Source organism: Trachypithecus francoisi, unplaced genomic scaffold (genome assembly GCF_009764315.1).
Source record: "Trachypithecus francoisi isolate TF-2019V2 unplaced genomic scaffold, Tfra_2.0 Lachesis_group11, whole genome shotgun sequence".
Classification (NCBI taxonomy): Eukaryota; Metazoa; Chordata; class Mammalia; order Primates; family Cercopithecidae; genus Trachypithecus; species Trachypithecus francoisi.
Window position 1 is genome coordinate 100,587,828 of NW_022681456.1, and position 20,119 is coordinate 100,607,946.

Sequence of the window (20,119 nt, forward strand, 5' to 3'; positions counted from 1 at the left end):
GGGCTTTGAGTCACTTTCCCTTTTCAGGTTCATACAAGAATTGTTTTTATTATTTTTTTATGGTTTATTTCTTCACACTGAAATATTTTATCCATTAGGAATTTACTTTGGTATAAGATACATGGTAAGGAACTAAATTGTTAAGTTTATTATGGATTTAACCCCCATTTCTGTCATTAGTCTGTTTTTCAAAATTTTCTGAGTATTCTTGCATGTTTACTTTTTCGCATGAAGTTTAGAATTAACTTGTCAGGTTACCGTCTGAAAAATGTCCTGTTGATATTTTTATTGGCACAATATTAAATTTATATATTGTGATAATTTTAAGCTTAATATTTAAAATTTATCTTTAGATTACACATCAGTTAGAGAATATCTGTCTACGGATCATTGATCTTGTTCTGCAGAAACATGTAATTGGTAAGTTCAAAGGTTAAATAAAAAGATAAATTGAAAAAATTTTAAAAATTTGAACTCAAAGTATAATTTTAGCCCTTCAGATTTAACAAGATTGACAATTTGAGAAAGAGAAGCATAATCACTTTAATTTTTGGATGTCCTTTCTGGTGTTAAATATCTGTATTTTCATTTAGAGATAAAAAAATTATGCATCCAACGAAGAATTTTTGGTTTTGGAACTTTAAAGGACAGTAATTTTAAATTGTACATTGCTAGAAATGAACTGTGTTGAGGTTTAGGTGAGGTTACTTTAATCTGGGATCAAAAAATGTTTAATAGGCGTTTTTAAAAATCAGAAATGTGAAATGGCTGGGCACTGTGGCTCACACCTGTAATCTTAGTAGTTTGGGAGGCTGAGGTGGGTGAACTGCTTGAGCCCAGAAGTTCAAGACCAGCCAGTGCAACATGGTGAAACACTGTCTCTACAAAAAATACAAAAAATTAGCTGAGTGTGGTGGCATGTGTTTGTGGTGCCAGCTACTCAGTAGGCTGAGGTGGGAGGATCACATGAGCCTGGCAGGTAGAGGCTGCCATGAATTGTGATTATGCCCCTGCACTCCCCTTAGACAACAGAGTGGGATCCTGTCTCAAATCAAGTATGAGTTAATTGTCCTGTTGTCTGTTATGGTATCTGACTTCTGAGTAGAATCAGTAACCAATGTTAGATGTTACAAGCTGATGGGAATTTTGTAGAGGAGGTGAGTCTTCCATCGTATTCAAGCATTTTGAAGATGCTAGCCCCACGTCATGTGGGTGTGAGAGAGATGCAAGCTGTGTAGTACTCAGATAGAAGGATGCAGGAAAACCATGTCTCTGATTAAGGCTTTTTATTGTTCACTCTGTTAGTAAAAAGTTGAGCATGCACTGCTAATATATGTGAATAATATTTTAAGAGTACCTGAATACAACATGGTAGATATAAACAGTGGAATACTATTCAGCCTTAAAAAGGAAATCCTGTCATTTGTGACAACGTGGGTGAACCTAGAGGACGTTATGCTAAGTGAAATAAGCCAGGCACAGAAAGACAGATACCACAAGATCCCAAACTCATAGAAAGAACAGAATTTAGTTAGCAGGAAGTGGAGGGAGGGGAGATGTTGGTCAAAATGGTGACCATAGTTAATAACAATGTATTATATACTTGAAAATTGCTAAGAGTAGATTTTAAGTGGTGTCACCACGAAAAGCTATATGAAGTAATGGATGCCAGATTTAGTCATTCCACAAAATATACGTATTTCAAAACGGTGTATACTTCATATATACAATTTTTATTTGTCAATTCAAGATATTTTTAAAAAGTACATCTTTCAATAAAAAGACCAGTGGTTGCCAGGGCTTGGGGGTGGGAGACAGGGCAGGATGAATAGGTAGAGCACAGAAGTTTTAGGCAGTGAAACTACTCTGTATGATACAATAATGATGAACAAATGTCACTATACATTTGTCAAAACCCTTAGAATGAACAATGCAAAGAGTGAACCTTAATGTAAACTATGGCCTTTAATTAATAATAAAAGAATTTCTGAAAGTTCTGTTTTGGCTTATTTCGCTTAGCATAGTGTATCCATCTCTGTTGTTGCAAATAACAGGATTTTCTTTTTTTAAGGTGAACTAGTACTCTATCATGTATAAATACCACATTTTCTTTATCTGTTCATCTGTCAGTGGACACTTAAGTATTTTCATATCTTAGTTATTGTGAAACATGCTTCAGTGAACATAGGAGGGCACATTATCTCTTCAAGATCCTGATTTTAATTCCTTTGGATATATACCCAGTACTAGGATGACTTGATCATATGGTAGTTCTATTTTTAATTTTTTGAGGAACCTCCATACTGCTGTCCGCAGTGGCTGTTTTTACTCTCTCACCAAGAGTATACAACAGTTTCCTTTTTCTCTACATCCCCTTCAGCATTTAACTTTCGTCTTTTTGATAATAGACATCCTCGTAGATATGAGGTGGTATCTTGTTGTGGTTTTGATTTGCATTTCCCCGATGACTAGTGATTTAAAATATTTTTTTATATACGTTGGCTGTTTTTATATAATCTTTTGAGAAATATCCATTCAGTTCCTTTACCCATTTTAAGCTGGGTTATTTTCTTTCTACTGAATGATTTGAGTTCCTTATATGTTTTGGATACTAAATCTTCGTTTGATATAGGTTTTAAATATTTTCTCTCATTTTGGAGGTTATCTCTTCATTCTGTGAATTGTTTTCTTTGCTATGCAAAAGTCTTTTAGTTTGATGTAATCCTATTTGTCTGTTTTTGCTTTTGTTGTGTGTGCTTTGGAATCATATCCTCATATCAAAAAAAAAAATCATTCCCCAGACCAGTGTTCCAAGTTTCCATGAAGCTTTTCCCCTATGTTTTTATCTAGTAGTTTTATCATGTCAGGTCTTAAAGCTTAAGTATTTAATTAATTTCAAGTAGATTTTTGTATATGGTATAAGATGAGGGTCTAATTTGATTTTTTGCAAATGGATATTTAATTTTCCCAGCGCCATTTATTGAAGAGACTGTCCTGTCTCCATTGTGTGTTTTTGGCATCTTTGTTGAAAATTAATTGACCCTAAATGGGTAGATTTACTTTTGGGCTTTGTAATCAGTTCCATTGGTCTGTGTGTCTGTTTTTATACCAGTGCCATGCTAGAACTTTTAGAAATTCTATATTTAGATAATTTATTTTTCAAATGATTTCCTTACGTAAATTATTTCTCGATATTTGTAATTTCCATTTTATTTTGCTAGCTTTTGAAAATACCAAGTTTTAAGTAATATTAGAGAAACTTTAATCAAGTTTCCAGGGTGAATGCTGGTTTGTATAAGAGAAAAACCTTTCAAGTTAGACTTCTTTGCTCAGTGATGTGGTAGGAACTATTTGAAATTTTTGTTGAGGTTTGTGTTTCCTGGTTGTACGTGTAGATATAATTTACTTTTGACTGAGAATAATGATATTCGTGAGTATAAGAACATTTCCTTTGAAATCTTCTACTTTCCAGTGGGTCTTATTGTCTTGATTAACTTGAAGAATACTGTATGTTTTACAAGTTTTGTAAATTGACAAAATACTGCCTGGTATATAGTTGTTAGTAAAAGTATAAATTTGAGATAGGTAGATACTTTAGTCTGATATAATTAAGCTCTCCAAAGAATATTATCAATCAGTTGTACATTTTAAATCCTTGACATGAAAGAGGAATGATAATCTATTCCTTCTTGTATCTTATTTCTAATACAATTTTGTAAATATATATAATAAAACAGAAACAACTTTATTTTTTCAATAGTATAAGAAAGTTAGTGAAAACAAATTTTTGCCTTGCCTTATTGAACAGAGGGGCAGATCTTGGTAAGAAATGGAAGGTGGCAGATACATAGCCAAAGATACAAATACTGAGAAAGGGAAGTTTATGAGTACATTGGATAGAGGAGGACTATGTGTGCGTAGGTAGTCTAAACCCTCCTCTGTGTGGTCTTTGTTTTAACTTTTGCTATTTCCTAGCATTCTAACTAGAGATTTTCTTCCAGAATTCTATGAAGAAATTCTTTCCCTGGCATACAGTTTAACCTGCCACAATATTTCCCCTCAAATGTGGCAGCTTCTAGGTATACTATATGAAGTGTTTCAGCAGGATTGCTTTGAATACTTTACAGGTATGGCTTTGACCATATAAAATTTTTGCTTTTCTGTGTCTAGATATTACTTCCTGTCGACACCTGAAATAAAAACACATATGATTCCAATATTGATCAGAAAATGTGTTTATTTCCTGGTCACATGAAAGCTGGGGCTATTGTAGCAGTGTTTTTCAGCCCTAGGTATATAGGCAGAGGAGGTAGGCTGTATTTCTTATGGAGTCTTCAGTTAGTTTATGACCAGAACATATATCCATATGTTAATTTAATAAGTATCTTATGGACACCAACTATATTCCAAGCCCTATTTTAAGCTCAGCAATCCAGCAGTGAGCAAAATAAACAGCCTTTTCCCTTTTGAAGCTTACATTCATCGCTTCTCGGCCTTTTGGCTAAGATCAAGTGAAGCTTACATTCTAATGGGGATGTTGGGAGGGTAGGGAATCACTCAGACAAATGAGCAAGAAAATATAAAATATGTCAGATAGGGATGAGTGTGCAGTGGAGAAAGGGAAAAAATTCAGCACAATTGCTTCATAAATGATGAGCATCTTAGTCTTTCTGCTTCACATTTTCCCCATCTATAAATGTACAGCAGACTTATTACTTTCATTTCTAGCCTTTTGTGGTTGCATGGGAAGATACTAATGTGTGGGTGCTACAGAAATATGGTTTCAGTGGGAATAATTTATTTCTATTCCTGTCACTCAAGTCTCATTTGAATTTTTGATTTTTTTTCAGACATGATGCCTCTCCTCCATAATTATGTGACAATAGATACAGATACCTTATTATCAAATCCAAAACATTTAGAAATTCTTTTTACAATGTGTAGGAAGGTAAGCATGTCCTTATCTATTGTTGCAGTGGTTCTTACTAATGTTTGCCTGTTTTGCTTCAGGATACTTTTTCAGTTTGTTTCTTATGCATTTAGTTCTGCATTATCTTCATCAACATATATTCTTTCATTTGTATTTTCAAAAGGATCTTTGGGATTTAAAAGTTTGATATTGTGTGTCGTGCTTATGAATGTTTGCCACTTTTATATCTGTACTTTTTACTTTGTGTTTTTTTCTTTTGGAAATGAATTTTCTACTTGATTAAAGAAAAGTACTAGGAAAATTAACCACACATTTTGTTAATCAGTGACAAATGGAATGGTCTTTTTTATTTTTTAATTTAATGTATATATTGGAAGCCACTAGATGTAGGTAACTTGAGCATAAACAACGTAAGATAAAAATTATAATAGTTGGAAAAGCATCATTTAACAAGATAATCTATACTGTACAATCTACATAATGGCTACTGTTATCCTTATATGCAAACATGATTGTCTACCATGTTGTCTTTGCCACAAGATAGATTTGGCCCACTATTGGTTATATTTTGGGATCTTTGGCTAAATAACGTTTTTCTTCTCCTTTAGGTAAATAAATAAATAAATAAATAAATAAATGTCTATATACACACACACACATAAATATGAAACTGAAATTATATTGCATAAAGCTGGCAGGCAGATTTTATAAAGCTCAGATAACCAGACACCAAGAAGTTTGGCCATAGAGTTGGGAGTAAAATAGCTAGTGTACAACCCCCACAACACACCTTTTTTTCCTCACTAGAAGGGGTGTACCCAAAATCTGGTAAGAGCTCTGCACTGATAATCAGTAGATCTGGTTTAGGTCTAGGTCTTAGTTTAGTTCTAAAGAGTCAGGGAAATTTTGAGAAGTCAGTAAGCTTCTTCAGGTATAAAGTGAAGGGGCTGAACTGTGAGTTGCAATGATTCATTTACCTCTGCGAATAACCCATGTTGTTAAATCATAATCACGTGGCAATCTTCAGTTTTCCCTGTTAGAGAGGTAGCTGATAGAGAAAGTGGGAAAGAAAACAAGTTTAACAGTTCGGTGTATTCCATTAGTAATTCACAGCTTCCCTGTATGTTTGCAGATATAGTAAAATTGATACAATGATTTCCTTATACTTATCAAGTAGTTAAAATATATTTAATATTTTATGAATATGAAATACTAGTTTTAATACTACCTAATATTTGAATTCTTATTATATATACCAGACATTTTCTAAGTACTTTCTACAATATTAACTTAACCTTTTGACAGCATGAGGAAGGTATCACATTTGTATCAAAAGGAAACTATGACATAATTTCTTGCACTGTGCCTGAGGTTAGGAAATAGTTGTAATCACATAGCTACTACTATGTAGTGGAGGCAGATTTGAACCTAGTCTGACTCCAGAGCCCATTTTAAAAATTACAAGATACATTTTTGTTTTCTTTCCTTTTGGCAAACAAAAACAAAAGGCCCCCAAGTAAATGCAATTTTGGGAAAAGGGAGTAATTATTTTTCTTTCTGTATCATACAACCCCATGAAGTAGGTTCTTTTATTCCCATTTTATAGATGGGGACAGTCAAACAAAGAGGTTAAGTAACTTTTCTAAAAACACAGCTAATAAGTGGAAGAGCTGCGGTTTGAACCTAAGCAGCCTGGTTCCAGAGTCCATTCACATTTGGAAGCTAGACTGTGATATACTGTCGTAGAGATAGCATTTTAAATTTATGTAAATATAGTTGATTCTTGGCTTTGCCTGATATCTGCTTATGATTCAGCTATTTTCCAGCTTCCAAAATGTTTATTGCTGTAATCTCTACTTTTTTTCTGTCTTTGCATATGTACATCTTTAAAATCTCTTTACTGTCATTTTGATAGCATTTTGGGAGAGAGCGAAATTAAATGGGAATGTTAAATCTGTCAGAATTATCTGGAATTTCTTAATTCATTTTTCTTAAATTTTATTTTTCTAGAAAAGTATCAAATCTAAGCTTTTAAATGTAAAGAATACAGTGTTCTTTATAGTATTATTTCTAATCCTTCTTTTGTGTATATTTGTGTCTCTTTCCTAATATTTTTAATATTTTGCTTTTTTTCCCTTAAAAATAACGTACACAAAAGTTGCATACTTCAGTAAGTCTTTTTTCAGTGAATATGCATTTGGTTTCTCTCTGTTACCTCTTTTTGTCTATATTTTAAATTTCTGACCCACCCTTATTTCTTTAAGTCTATTCTTTTTCATCTTAAACAATTTTTAATATAAGCATGCTGTACTCTAGGAACTTTTTTGAGAATCTTATTATAAGGCAGTCATATTCCACATTTCATGTATGAACATGCACATTGTGGAATTGTTTATAGTAGTGAAAATACAGAATTAATAATAGGGAAACTGTCTGGTAACCTTGTTATATTCGCCTACTGTCATATTGTATAATTATAAATGGTTATAATGTCCATGAAAAATATTCCTAATTATGAAGTTCATGTTGGAGAATTGAAAGGTATGTAATATGAAATTATGGTGGTTATGAAAAAAATGGGTTTGTATGGACCAGGATTCAAAAGGAACAGAAAAATAGTTTCATTGTTTAATAAGATTATTTTGTTTTTGTTTTGATTTCATTTTATAATTTTGGTGTCTTTAAAGGGAAGCTTCATTTATCTGGAAAATTAGCTTATGTAGTCTACTTTATTAATCTAAGGTCAAATAGTGAATTATTGCTCCTTATAAGAAATGAGATGATAGATGGAATTTATTTTGGCCATTCTTCTTTGGGTTGGTGAGGTAAACTTGCACAGCAAGCAAAGCTATGGTTCATATGGCTGAATTTATGTGGGATATTTGTGCATGTGGACTTGATTAACTTCTAGGCAGTGCCATTTACTGCTGAGCTAAATTGTAATTACTGCAGGTACTGTGTGGAGATGCAGGAGAAGATGCAGAGTGTCATGCAGCTAAACTTCTGGAAGTCATCATTCTTCAGTGCAAAGGAAGGGGAATTGATCAGGTAATGTATGTCTGGAAAGCGCCTTACTTGATGGTTACATTTGAAGTTTACATGCCTGCTTGACTTTTCGTTTATGATGAAAAATGGAAAGGACAGCCTATAGATTGTGCTTTCTGGTACAAATCCTGTTTAAATGACAAAAAGAGCCAGGTAGTTTGGAAACTGTACCTTGCCTTGTAGCTGAGAAAGGCATGCACAGAAAAATATGTAATAATGTAAGGGGCTATCAAAAAAAAATGAAGAAAGTGTGTAAATGCTACTCAGTTGGAGTCTCAGAGATTTTCATGTTCCCTTTGTTTTTGTGTATTCTATTTAAATACTCCTAGGTACCTTTTCTAACCAGAAATTAAGGTACTATAGAAAAAAGTATTTTTTGACCATTTTAAAAGGCTAAATTTTATACTTTATATTTTTCATAAGTTATAAATTTTTAATCTTGTTTTCAACAAGATTAATTCAATTTTTGATACTGTTGTGATAAGTTGTTCAATAACTAAGAAAAATGTAGAAATACTCAAGTAAAATTGTGAATTTTTCTTTTCTGTAAGTTTTGCTTTATGTATTTCTTATAATAGTTTTGAGATATAATTCACATTCCATACAGTTCACCCATTTAAAGTGTATACATACGTGGTTTTTAGTGTATTCACAGAATTGTGCAACTGTTATCACAATTTTAGAACACTTCATCACCCCTCTCCCAAAAAACTCATTAACAGTCACTTGCCCCAAGCTCTGGGCGACCACTATGGCTTTGTCTCCATAGATTTGCTTATTCTGGGCATTTGATGTAAATGGAATCATCTTATATGTGGTCCTTTGTGACTGGCTTCTTTCACTTGGCGTAGGTACTCAAGGTTCATCTGTGTGGTAGTGTGGATTGGTACTTTATTTCTTTTAATGCCAAAAATATTTCATTGTTTGGTTAAATCGCATTTTATCCATTCATCAGTTGTTGGTCATTTGGGTTATTTTTACTTTTTGGCTATTATGAATAATGCTGTTAGGAACTTTTGTGTACAAGTTTTTGTGTGAATATGTTTTCATTTCCTAGGAGTGGAATATGGTCATTCTGTGTTTAATCATTTGAGGGACTGTCAAACTGTTTTTAAAGCAGCTGCACCATTTTCCATTCCTACAGCAATGATAGAGGGTTCCAATTTCTTTGTGTTTTTGCCAGCACTTATTTCATTTGTGAAGTAGTGTCTCATTGTGGTTTTTATTTGCATTTTTATGATGGCTAATGATCTTGAGCATGTTTCATGTACTGACTGGTCTTTTGTATATCTTTTTTTGGAGAAATGTCTAATCAGATCATTTTCTCATTTGTAATTACTTGTCTGTTTATTTAGTTGTTGGGCTTCATTATATATTCTACATTGAAGCCTGTTATCTGGTATCGTTTGCAAAATTTTCTCCCAATTTGTCTTGATGGTGTCCTTTGAAGCACAAATGTTTTTAATTTTGATGATATCTTTTTTTTTTTTTTTTATTGCTTGTGGTTGGTGTCTTTTTTTTTTTTTTTTTTTTTTGGAGACAGGGTCTCATTCTATCACCTGGGCTGGAGTGAAGTGGCACAATCTTGGCTCACTGCAGCCTTGACATCCAAATCCACCCACCTCAGCCTCCTGAGTAGCTGGGGCTGCAGGCACGTGCTACTACACCTGGCTAATTTTTGTAGAAAAATGCTGGGTCTACAGGCATGAGCCACTGTGCCCGGCTGTTGTCGTATTTAAGAAACATTGCTAGCTCCAGTGTCATGAAGATTTATCCTCTTTTGTTCTAAGAGTTTTATAGTTTTTTTCTTACATTTAGGTCTTGATCTATTTTGAGTTAGTTTTTGTACATAGTGTGAAGAGGGGTCTGCATTTTAATTCTTTTGCATGTAGTTATGAAGTTGTTTCAGCACCATTTGTGGAAAAGACTATTTTTTCCCCCATTGAATTGTCTTGGCATTCTTGTCAAATCAGTTGACCATAATGTGAGGGTTTTTTCTGTACTCAGTCTATTTGATTTATGTACTTACCTGTTCTTATTTCAGTACAGCATTGTCTTTATTACTTTAGTTTTGTAGTAAGTTTTGAAGTCAGGAGATTTGAGTCCTGTAACTGCATTCTTTTGTGAGATTGTTTTGGCTAGTCAGGGTTCGTTAAATTTTCATACGAGTTTTAGGATCTGTTTGTCAATTTCAGTAAATTAGCCAGCTGGGATTGTGACAGGCATTGTGCTGAATCTATAGATTAGTTTGAGAAGTATTTCTGTTTTAAAAATAGTCTTTCAATCCCTGAACATGGGGTGACTTTCTTTTATTTAGGTTTTCTTTAATTTCTTTCAACAATGTTTGGTTGTTATCAGAGTATAAGTTTTTCAGTTCTATTCCTAAACTATTTTTATATATTTTCTTTTTGATGCTATTGTAAATAGAGTTGTTTTATTTTCAGGTTTGTTGCGAGTGTATGGAAATATAATTGTTTTTGCATGTTTATCTTGTATCCTGAAACCTTGCTGAACTATTTTAATAGTGTTTTAGTGGATTCTTTAGGATTTTCTATAAACAGGATCATATTATCTACAAATAGAGTTTTACCTTTCTAGTTTGGGTGCCTCTTATTTTTCTTGACTAATTGCCCTGGCTAGAATCTGGAGTGCAATGTTGAATAGCTATGATGAAAAGAGACATCTCATCTTGTTCCTGGTCTTAGAAGGGAACACATTTAGTCTTTCACCATTAAGTGTGATGTTACCTGTGGGCTTTTCATATATGCACTTTGTCAGGTTCAGTTCTTGACTGTTGCTAACTTGTTGCTTTTATCATGAAAGGGTGTTGAATTTTGCAGAATGCTTTTTTCTGCATCTACTGAGATGATCATGTGGTTTTTGTCCTTTTAGAATAGAGATGTATTGCGTTGATTTTCAGATTTTAAATCAAACTTGCATTCCTGGTATAAATCATACTTATCAAATATGATCTCTGTATGTATTTCTAGATTAAATTTCCTGGTAGTTTTTAAAAAGTATTTATGTGCATAAATACTATTGATACATAAGATATTGATCTCTAACTTTCTTTTCTTATGATGTTAGTTGTCTAGCTTTGGTATCAGAGTATTGTTGGACTCATTGAGTTGGGAAGTGTTCATCCTTTCTCTTTGTTCAAAGAGTTGTGAAGGATTGCTCTTCTGTTTTAAATGTTTGGTAGAATTTAGCAGCGAAATTATCTGGGCCTATTTTTGTCTGTGTTTTGTTTTGTTTTGTTTTGTTTTTGGTGGGTAGTTTTAAATGGCCAGTTCAGTCTCTTTATTTGTTATAGATCTATTTGTAGTTTACATTTCTTTTTAAATTCATTTCAATAGTTTGCATCTTGGAATTTTTCAACGTAATTTATCTAATTTGTTGCATGTGGTTCATAGTATTTCCTTATGTCTTTTTGTTTCTGTAGGGTCCATAGTAATGACCCTGTTTTGTTCCTGGGTTTAGTTATTAGAGTCTTCTCTCTTTTTTTCTTAGTTGAGCTAAAAGTTTATCAATTTCAGTTTTTTCAAAGAGCTAACTTTTGGTTTTGTTTTTCTGTTTTCCATTTCATTAGTTTCCACTTTAATCCTTATTTTTTCCCATCTGCTTGCTTTTCATTTAGTTGTTCTTTTTCCAGTGTTTTAAAGTAACAGGTTAGATTATTGATTTGAGATGTTTGCATACTTCTTAAGTCCAGAATTTCTATTTGGTTCTTTCTCTCTCTCTCTTTTTTTTTTTTTTTTTTTTTTTTTTTTTGAGATGAAGTCTTGCTCTGTCACCCAGGCTAGGGTGCAGTAGCACATCTTGGCTCACTGCAACCTCCGCCTCCCAGGTTCAAGTGATTCTTGAGCTTCAACTTCCCAAGTAGCTGGGATTACAGGCGTGCACCACCATACTCAGCTAATTTTTGTTTTTTCTTAGTAGAGACGGGGTTTCGCCGTGTTGGCCAGGCTGATCTTGAACTCCTGACCTCAGGTAATCCACTCACCTAGGTCTCCCAAAGTGCTGGGATTACAGGCGTGAGCCACCGCACCTGACCTGGTTCTCTTTTACAATGCCTGTATCTTTATTGAAATTTTATCTTTGAGATATTGTTTCATAGCTTTCTTTAACAGTAGTTTCTTTTATTCTTTAAGCATTATGATGGCTGATTTGCTGTTTTCAAAGTTCATCTTTGTGGCGGGGTGCTGTGGCTCATGCCTTTATTCCCAGCACTTTGGGAGGCTGAGGTCGGTGGATCGCCAGAGGTTAGGAGTTTGAAACCAGCCTGGCCAACATAGTGAAACCCTGTCTCCACTAAAAATACAAAAATTACCTGGGCGTGGTGGCATGCGCCTGTAATCCCAGCTACTTGGGAGGCTGAGGCAGGAGAATCACTTGAACCCAGAGGCGGAGGTTGCAGTGAGCCGAGATCGTGCCATTGTACTCCAGCCTGGGTGACAAGAGCAAAATTTCTCCATCTCCAAAAAAAAAAAAACCACCAAAAAGCAAAGTTCATCTTTGAGGTTTGTTTGGACCCAAGGGGGCTTGCTTTGACTGTCTCTTTTCTTGGCCATCTCTGGTGAACTGCTGGCCCATCTTGTTGCTCTCAATAGAGCTTCCTCTTATTTACTTACCACCAAAATCTTCATTATTTTTGAGGATGACTTCTCCCTACCTCCAAGCTTTATTGGGGTATTAGTGACAAAAAAATGACCTTTCTAAAAAATCATAAAGTGTTACTGATATTTATTTAAAATTTTGTTTTATGGAGATTGGATCTCACTCTGTTGCCTAGGCTGAAGTGCAATGGTGCAATCATATCTCACTGTAACCTCAAATTCCTGGGCCCAAGCTACTCCCATCTTACCTCCTGAGTAACTAGGACTGACTGCAGGCATATGCCACCAAGCCCAGCTCATTTTCAAATGTTTTGTAGAGATGGGGTCTCACTGTGTGGTGTAGGCCGCTCTCTAACTCCTGGCTTCAAGTGATCCTGCCTCAGCTTCCCAACGTTCTGGGATTACAGGTGTGAACTATCACCTCTCCCTGACAGGTGAAGGCTCTTTTCCCCCTTTGTTATTATGTACTTTTTAGGTGTTATAGTGGAGGTGAAAGGAAATTATGATGTTAACAAAATAAGAAGGTAGTAAAGCACAAGACATGAGCGGGGCTAAAGAAGGATTTAGTTCTGTTTACTGGATTTTGGAGGGTTCTGAGCAATAGGATTTAATAATGGAAACATAGGTTGGGGAGAGGTTCAGAAGGCTGTAGAATAAATCCACCCCAAAGACTTTAGAATCCTTTAGAATCCATTCTGTATGCCAGAAGCTGGCAAGATAGGGCCTGTGCTGTATCACAATGTGGTGGAAGGTCAAAGGGGAAGTGGATACATGCGAAGGGGCAAAACCCAGGGGTGACCTTGCTTTATAACAACCTACTGTCATGGGAACTAGTTCTTTCCCACAAAAAGTAATTCAGTTGTGCCAGAATGATAGTGAGAACTCGCTCGTTACATCAGAACAGGAGAATGGCCCCAAGGCATTCATGAGGGGTCGACCACTACCATGACTCAAACACTTCCCACTAGGCCCCACTTCCCAAAACCTGCCACATTGGGGATCAAATTTCAACATGAGTTTCGGGAGGACAAACTATATTGAGACCATAACAGTATTCAAGAATTTGTGTATCAGAAAGTTAAGGTGATCGCTACGTTAGTGAGGTTACCATTACAGTGCACTCAAGTACAGCTGAAGGACTGTGTTGATGGCATTCCATTCCTCTAAATTTCCTGTAAATTGGTGATTACATTTAGTGTTAATGGCGCAGTCTCAGCTCATGTACTTCATGGGTGATGGTGTGTAATTTTACTCGGAGGCACAGTATGTCTGGTGGTCTGTCTCTCATGAAGTTAGTTTTGCTGATGGTGATCTTCTAATTCTGTCATTTCTTCTTTATTAGCTGAAATATTCCTATAAAGAGAAATGTTTTCTCATAAATTATCAGGTTACTCTGAGAAACAGCTTGAGTATTTCCCTTTATTTACCATTATTCAAGATAAGTTTCTTACCTAGCATTCTCCAAAGATGATCAGTAAAATGTTCTATTATGTTGTTGGTTTTAAAAAATATTTAGTATCCTTATGAATATGTATAGATCCAAATTTACTCTTTATGTTTCAGTGTATTTTAAGTATACATAGTTTCATTTTTGTCCAGTGGGAGTCTCTTAAATTTGTCTTAAGAGCCCTTTTAACCTGATTTTAATAGTCTTTGGTAGTTTCCTTGCTGTCTTGGTATGACTAGATATTCCAGGCTTATCTTATAGATGTCTTGTCCTAGCCTGGGAAATGGTATTCAAGACTACCAGCTGGGCACAGGGGATATTCATTGCTATACATACATATCTAAAATATACATATGTATAATATATGTGTGTGTATAGATAATATGCATATAATATATACTATTTATGTCATATTAATAAGTTGATAATTAGCTACATATATACTAATGCATATTAATGTATATAACTAATATATCACTATATATATATTCATTGATATTGGATTGGTCCGTGTTTCTACAAAATAGAGCCAAGAAGTATGTTGTTTGGCTTTTTTAGTCAATAAAGTATTAATGTACACAGATAAATCTTTTTTTTTTTTTTTTATTTTAGATGTAGGGGGTACATGTGCAGGTTTGTTATCTGGATATATTGTGTGATGCTGAAGTTTGGATTTCTGTTGGACCTGTTGCCCAGATAGTGAACACAGTACCCAACAGGTCATTTTTTAACCCTCTCCCACTCTCTCCTTTACCTCTTTGGAGTCCCCGTGTCTATTGTTTCCATCTTTATGTCTCTAATACTCTAATACACACAGGTTTTTTTTTTTTTTTTTGAGATGAAGTCTCGCTCTTGTACTCCAGGCTGGAGTGGAGTGCAAATGGTGTGATCTCGGCACACTGCAACCTCTGCCTCCTGGGTTCAAGTGATTCTCCTGCCTCAGCCTCCCGAGTAGCTGGGATTACAGGCACCTGCCACCACACCCGGCTAAGTTTTATATTTTTAGTAGAGATGGGGTTTCACCATGTTGGCCAGGCAGGTCTCAAACTCCTGACCTTGGGTGATCCTCCCGCCTCAGCCTCCCAAAGCGCTGGGATTACAGTCGTGAGCCACCGAGCCCGGCCACACACAGATGTTTCTAATTCAAATTCATGACTACATTCTTTATCCTTAACCTACTTGATACTGTTCTGTATCTCCCACACCAAAAATTCTCGTTCTTGTCTTAATTAATTGCTTGCTTTATCCCACGAATGGATACATTTACTCTCAGACTAATTATACCTTACCAAGAAAGGGTTACTATTGTTTGTTTTTTTAGTAGTTCTTTTTATCTCTAAGCTATGTTCATACACTAGCAATATACAGTGAAAATACAGTCAAATAATTAAAATTTAAAGTTATTCAAATAATCCTCATTTGGTTGATTCACTTATTTCATTTTATCTTAATTTTTAGAAATAGCTTAATTTGCACTCTAGCCTTGCACTCTAGCAAGACTTTGTCTCCAAAACAAACAAAAAAAGAAATAGCTTAATTTTTTGGTAACGGATATGTAAAGCATAGACACAGTTCTAAGGTCTAATTTATAAGACAAGGTATATTCAGAGAAATCCAGCTTCCACCCTATTCCTCTACCCTTCTTCTCCTCTGTTTCTTCCCCTAGTTTTAGTTCATCCTTTCATTAAAAAACAAAAACAAAAACAAAAAATAGATATTCTCGCCTTGCCTTCTTAGGTAAACGGTAGCATACTATACATTTTCTGTGTTGCTTTCTACACTAAGTAACATATCCTGCAGATCACTTCATAGTAGCATATAGAGATATTCTGCATTCCTTCTGCAGCTGCACAATGCTCTAATTGTGCATTTATGTAGTTGTCCAACCAGCCTCCATAATCGATTTTGTTTTAATATAATGGAATTCTTTTACTAGTTCTAAAACTTCACAATTCCTTTATGTTCTTATGGCTTTGTGTATAATAGTAAATATTTGTTAAAATGAAACTTTATTTTCTATTTATTTAAATTGATACAATTGTATGTTTATAGAATACATAGTGATGTTTTGATACAATGTGCAGTGATCTGATCAGGGTAATTAGCATATCCATTGTCTCAGACATTTATCATTTCTTTGTGTTGGGAACATTCAATGTCCTCCTCCTAGCTATTTGAAACTATGCATTACTGTTAACTATAGTCATCTCATAGTGCTATAGAACACCAGAACTTATTTTTCCCATCCAGCTGTAATTTTGAAACTTTAGTTTTAAAACATCTTGAAAAGAGCTTTTCAAACTTAATTTATATTTTCTTGTGGCTGCATTTATCCACAACTAATTATTTGACCATGGTAATAATTTTTAATATAGCTTGTATGTGTTATCTCAAATTAGAACACAGAATATGTTGTATCAGCATAAGTAGACGTAGAGTTAAACTAGTTATCTCATCTTTGTAAAGAGCTTTATAGTCTTAAAAGTATGTGTAGTCATGTATTTTGATTCAATATGTTATCCTAAACCAGACTAATAGTCTGCTGACCCAGATATATATGCAGTTTGGCCTACTAAAAAGAAAATAATAAATATAACTCTTAAATTTCTACACAAAGCCTTGATTTTTTTTAAAGTTTATTTTAAAAAGGGGCTTATAGTAAGACCTCAGATTTTATTTTATACAAATAATTTCAGCTCATCCCCTTTAACTGAAAGTAACTATTGGGAAATAGTTCTAGTAAAATTAGTTCATCAATATTGCACCTTAGAATTGGAGTCAGGTATTATTTTAATGTTCAGGCTCCACCATTTTTTCTTCAGCCTTTTTCATCTTATACCAACAGGAATTTTCTTTCTCAAAAACAATCTGATTACATCATAATTATTTCCAGTCCCATTTATTTCTTTCCAATTTAATTTGTCAAAGAAAATGGCATGCAGTGATTTCACCTTAGATGTGCAAGTGGCTGTGTCCACATAGGGATTATTGACACCATTTGAGCGTGGACTCTTACAGGACAATCTTCAGCTGACTTTAATTTACTTAAGAAGGAAGGAGATTTTCTGGCACTGCTATAGGACTTGTTTTTGTCTAGTTAGTCTCTCTAGGTTTTTATAAATATTTTAAATAACTCTAAAATGATTTAGTCATAAGTCTCATTGCCATTAAGATTGTCTTATTTATTGAGAACACTCTGCCAATATACAGCTTTCTATAAAAGTTACTTGGGCTATCTGTGTGGTTGACTCTCTTTTTCTTTTTGTCTTCTAGTGCATTCCACTCTTCGTTCAACTTGTTTTGGAGAGATTAACTCGAGGGGTCAAAACTAGTGAGCTTCGTACCATGTGTCTTCAGGTTGCAATTGCTGCCTTGTACTACAACCCTGATTTGCTGCTACATACTTTAGAACGAATTCAGTTGCCTCACAACCCTGGACCTATCACTGTACAGTTTATAAATCAATGGATGAATGATACAGATTGTTTTCTTGGGTATGTGTCTTTTGGGTTTTACACTTCTTTTCTGTTTCTGGAAAGTTTGCTTTTTAATATTTGCATATAGTAGCATGTACAAAGATAATTTTCATGTCTTAGGAATTATTTTTAGTGTATTGTCAATATTTAATTTTTAGAGGATTAAGAATGCATTTCAGCAGGGTAATCTAGTGGAAAGAATGCAGGCTCTGAAAATTAGATGTAGCCCTTTCCTGCCCTTTTTTTTTTTTTTTTTTTTAGCACGAGTGTATCATTGTATCTCTAGGCAACAAGAATTAATTGTCTGTCTGGGTTCCATCATTAAGTGTCAGTGGGTAAAAACATTCTAAATGGAGTCGGATTTCTAAGGAAGGTACCCCTCTGGCAAAGATATAATGTAATGTCACAGAATGTTTAACTCTTTTCAGATCTCAGGGATGCCTGTTCTCAAAAGTGGGGTCAGAAGGCTTGTTATTTGTATCTCAGGTGCTGCGCCAGTAGGAGAATTTGGTTATATGTGAAGCACTCTCGTAATTGTCAAAAATAGGAAGAGTGAGGCCGGGCACAGTGGCTCACACCTGTAATCCCAGCACTTTGGGAGGCCGAAGTGGGTGGATCATGAGGTCAGGAGATTGAGACCATCCTGGCTAACACGGTGAAACCCCATCTCTACTAAAAAAAATACAAAAAAAAAAAAAAAAAATTAGCCGGGCATGGTGGCGGGTGCATGCCTTTAGTCCCAGTTACTCGGGAGGCTGAGGCAGGAGAATGGCGTGAACCCGGGAAGCAGAGCTTGCAGTGAGCCAAGATCACGCCGCTGCACTCCAGCCTGGGTGACAGAGCAAGACTCCGTCTCAAAAAAATAGGAAGAGTGAGATTCTAACTAGTGTTATGTGCCCACCTCAGGTCACCCAACATAGATTAGTGATTGTGTTATGCTAGAAATTGAGCTAGCTGTCTAATTTGTTTTAAAACACTATCTAATATTTAACTGGAAATGAATAGTGTTGTTTTGTGAGAGATCATTTAGAAAAATTTCCTGAGAGGAACAGACTCCCCAAAGTAGTTAAGACATTGCTGCCACAGACAGGAGAAGATGGAGGCCTGGATTAGGATGGGGCGATAGGAGTAGGGGAACATATTTACAAGCTGCTATGCGTGTTCTAATTTTTCTACTTGCAGGACACTGGAATTTATCCCTGATTGAGATTTGTTATTAAAACCTTGAAGGGAAGAACATACTTTCTTTTTTTTTTCTTTTCTTTTCTTTTTTTTTTTTTTATTATACTTTTAAGTTCTAGGGTACATGTGCATAACATGTAGGTTTGTTACATATGTATACTTGTGCCATGTTGGTGTGCTGCACCCATCAACCCATCAGCACCCATCAATTCATCATTTATATCAGGTATAACTCCCAATGCAATCCCTCCCCCCTCCCCCCTCCCCATGATAGGCCCCGATGTGTGATGTTCCCCTTCCTGAGTCCAAGTGATCTCATTGTTCAGTTCCCACCTATGAGTGAGAACATGCGGTGTTTGGTTTTGTGTTCTTGTGATAGTTTGCTAAGAATGATGGTTTCCAACTGCATCCATGTCCCTACAAAGGACGCAAACTCATCCTTTTTTATGGCTGCATAGTATTCCATGGTGTATATGTGCCACATTTTCTTAATCCAGTCTGTCACAGATGGACATTTGGGTTGATTCCAAGTCTTTGCTATTGTGAATAGTGCCGCAATAAACATACGTGTGCATGTGTCTTTATAGCAGCATGATTTATAATCCTTTGGGTATATACCAGTAGTGGGATGGCTGGGTCATATGGTACATCTAGTTCTAGATCCTTGAGGAATCGCCATACTGTTTTCCATAATGGTTGAACTAGTTTACAATCCCACCAACAGTGTAAAAGTGTTCCTATTTCTCCACATCCTCTCCAACACCTGTTGTTTCCTGACTTTTTTTTTTTTTTTTTTTTTGAGGCGGAGTCTCGCTCTGTCGCCGGGAGTGGAGTGCAGTGGCCGGATCTCAGCTCACTGCAAGCTCCGCCTCCCGGGTTTACGCCGTTCTCCTGCCTCAGCCTCCCGAGTAGCTGAGACTACAGGCGCCCGCCACCTCGCCCGGCTAGTTTTTTTTTGTATTTTTAGTAGAGACGGGGTTTCACCGTGTTAGCCAGGATGGTCTCGATCTCCTGACCTCGTGATCCGCCCGTCTCGGCCTCCCAAAGTGCTGGGATTACAGGCTTGAGCCACCTCGCCCGGCCTGTTTCCTGACTTTTTAATGATTGCCATTCTAACTGGTGTGAGATGGTATCTCATTGTGGTTTTGATTTGCATTTCTCTGATGGTGAGTGATGATGAGCATTTTTTCATGTGTCTGTTGGCTGTATGAATGTCTTCTTTTGAGAAATGTCTGTTCATATCCTTTGCCCACTTTTTGATGGGGTTGTTTGTTTTTTTCTTGTATATTTGTTAAAGTTATCTCTGAGAAAGATTTAGGGAGTAGAGATTTGGTCATTTAAAGTTAAGCAGTTGGTCCTCTTATGTCTTTATTAGCACTGGAAGCAATTTCCCTGCTGTTGTGTAGACTGGGAGTCCTTGGGT

At 35.4% G+C, this 20,119-nt stretch overlaps 1 protein-coding gene across 2 annotated transcripts in view; it reads left to right on the forward strand.

Annotated features, from left to right (window-relative positions):
* The window catches only part of IPO8 (importin 8), a 68,945-nt gene that overhangs the window by 39,704 nt on the left and 9,122 nt on the right, over nt 1-20,119 (forward strand). The window contains exons 17-21 of one of the 2 annotated variants that reach the window (XM_033222529.1): nt 354-420; nt 4,002-4,127; nt 4,851-4,948; nt 7,883-7,978; nt 17,312-17,532. In XM_033222529.1, coding sequence (XP_033078420.1) covers nt 354-420; nt 4,002-4,127; nt 4,851-4,948; nt 7,883-7,978; nt 17,312-17,532 — 608 coding nt within the window. The remainder of the gene's footprint in view (nt 1-353; nt 421-4,001; nt 4,128-4,850; nt 4,949-7,882; nt 7,979-17,311; nt 17,533-20,119) is intronic. The other variant, XM_033222530.1, reaches the window with a different exon arrangement.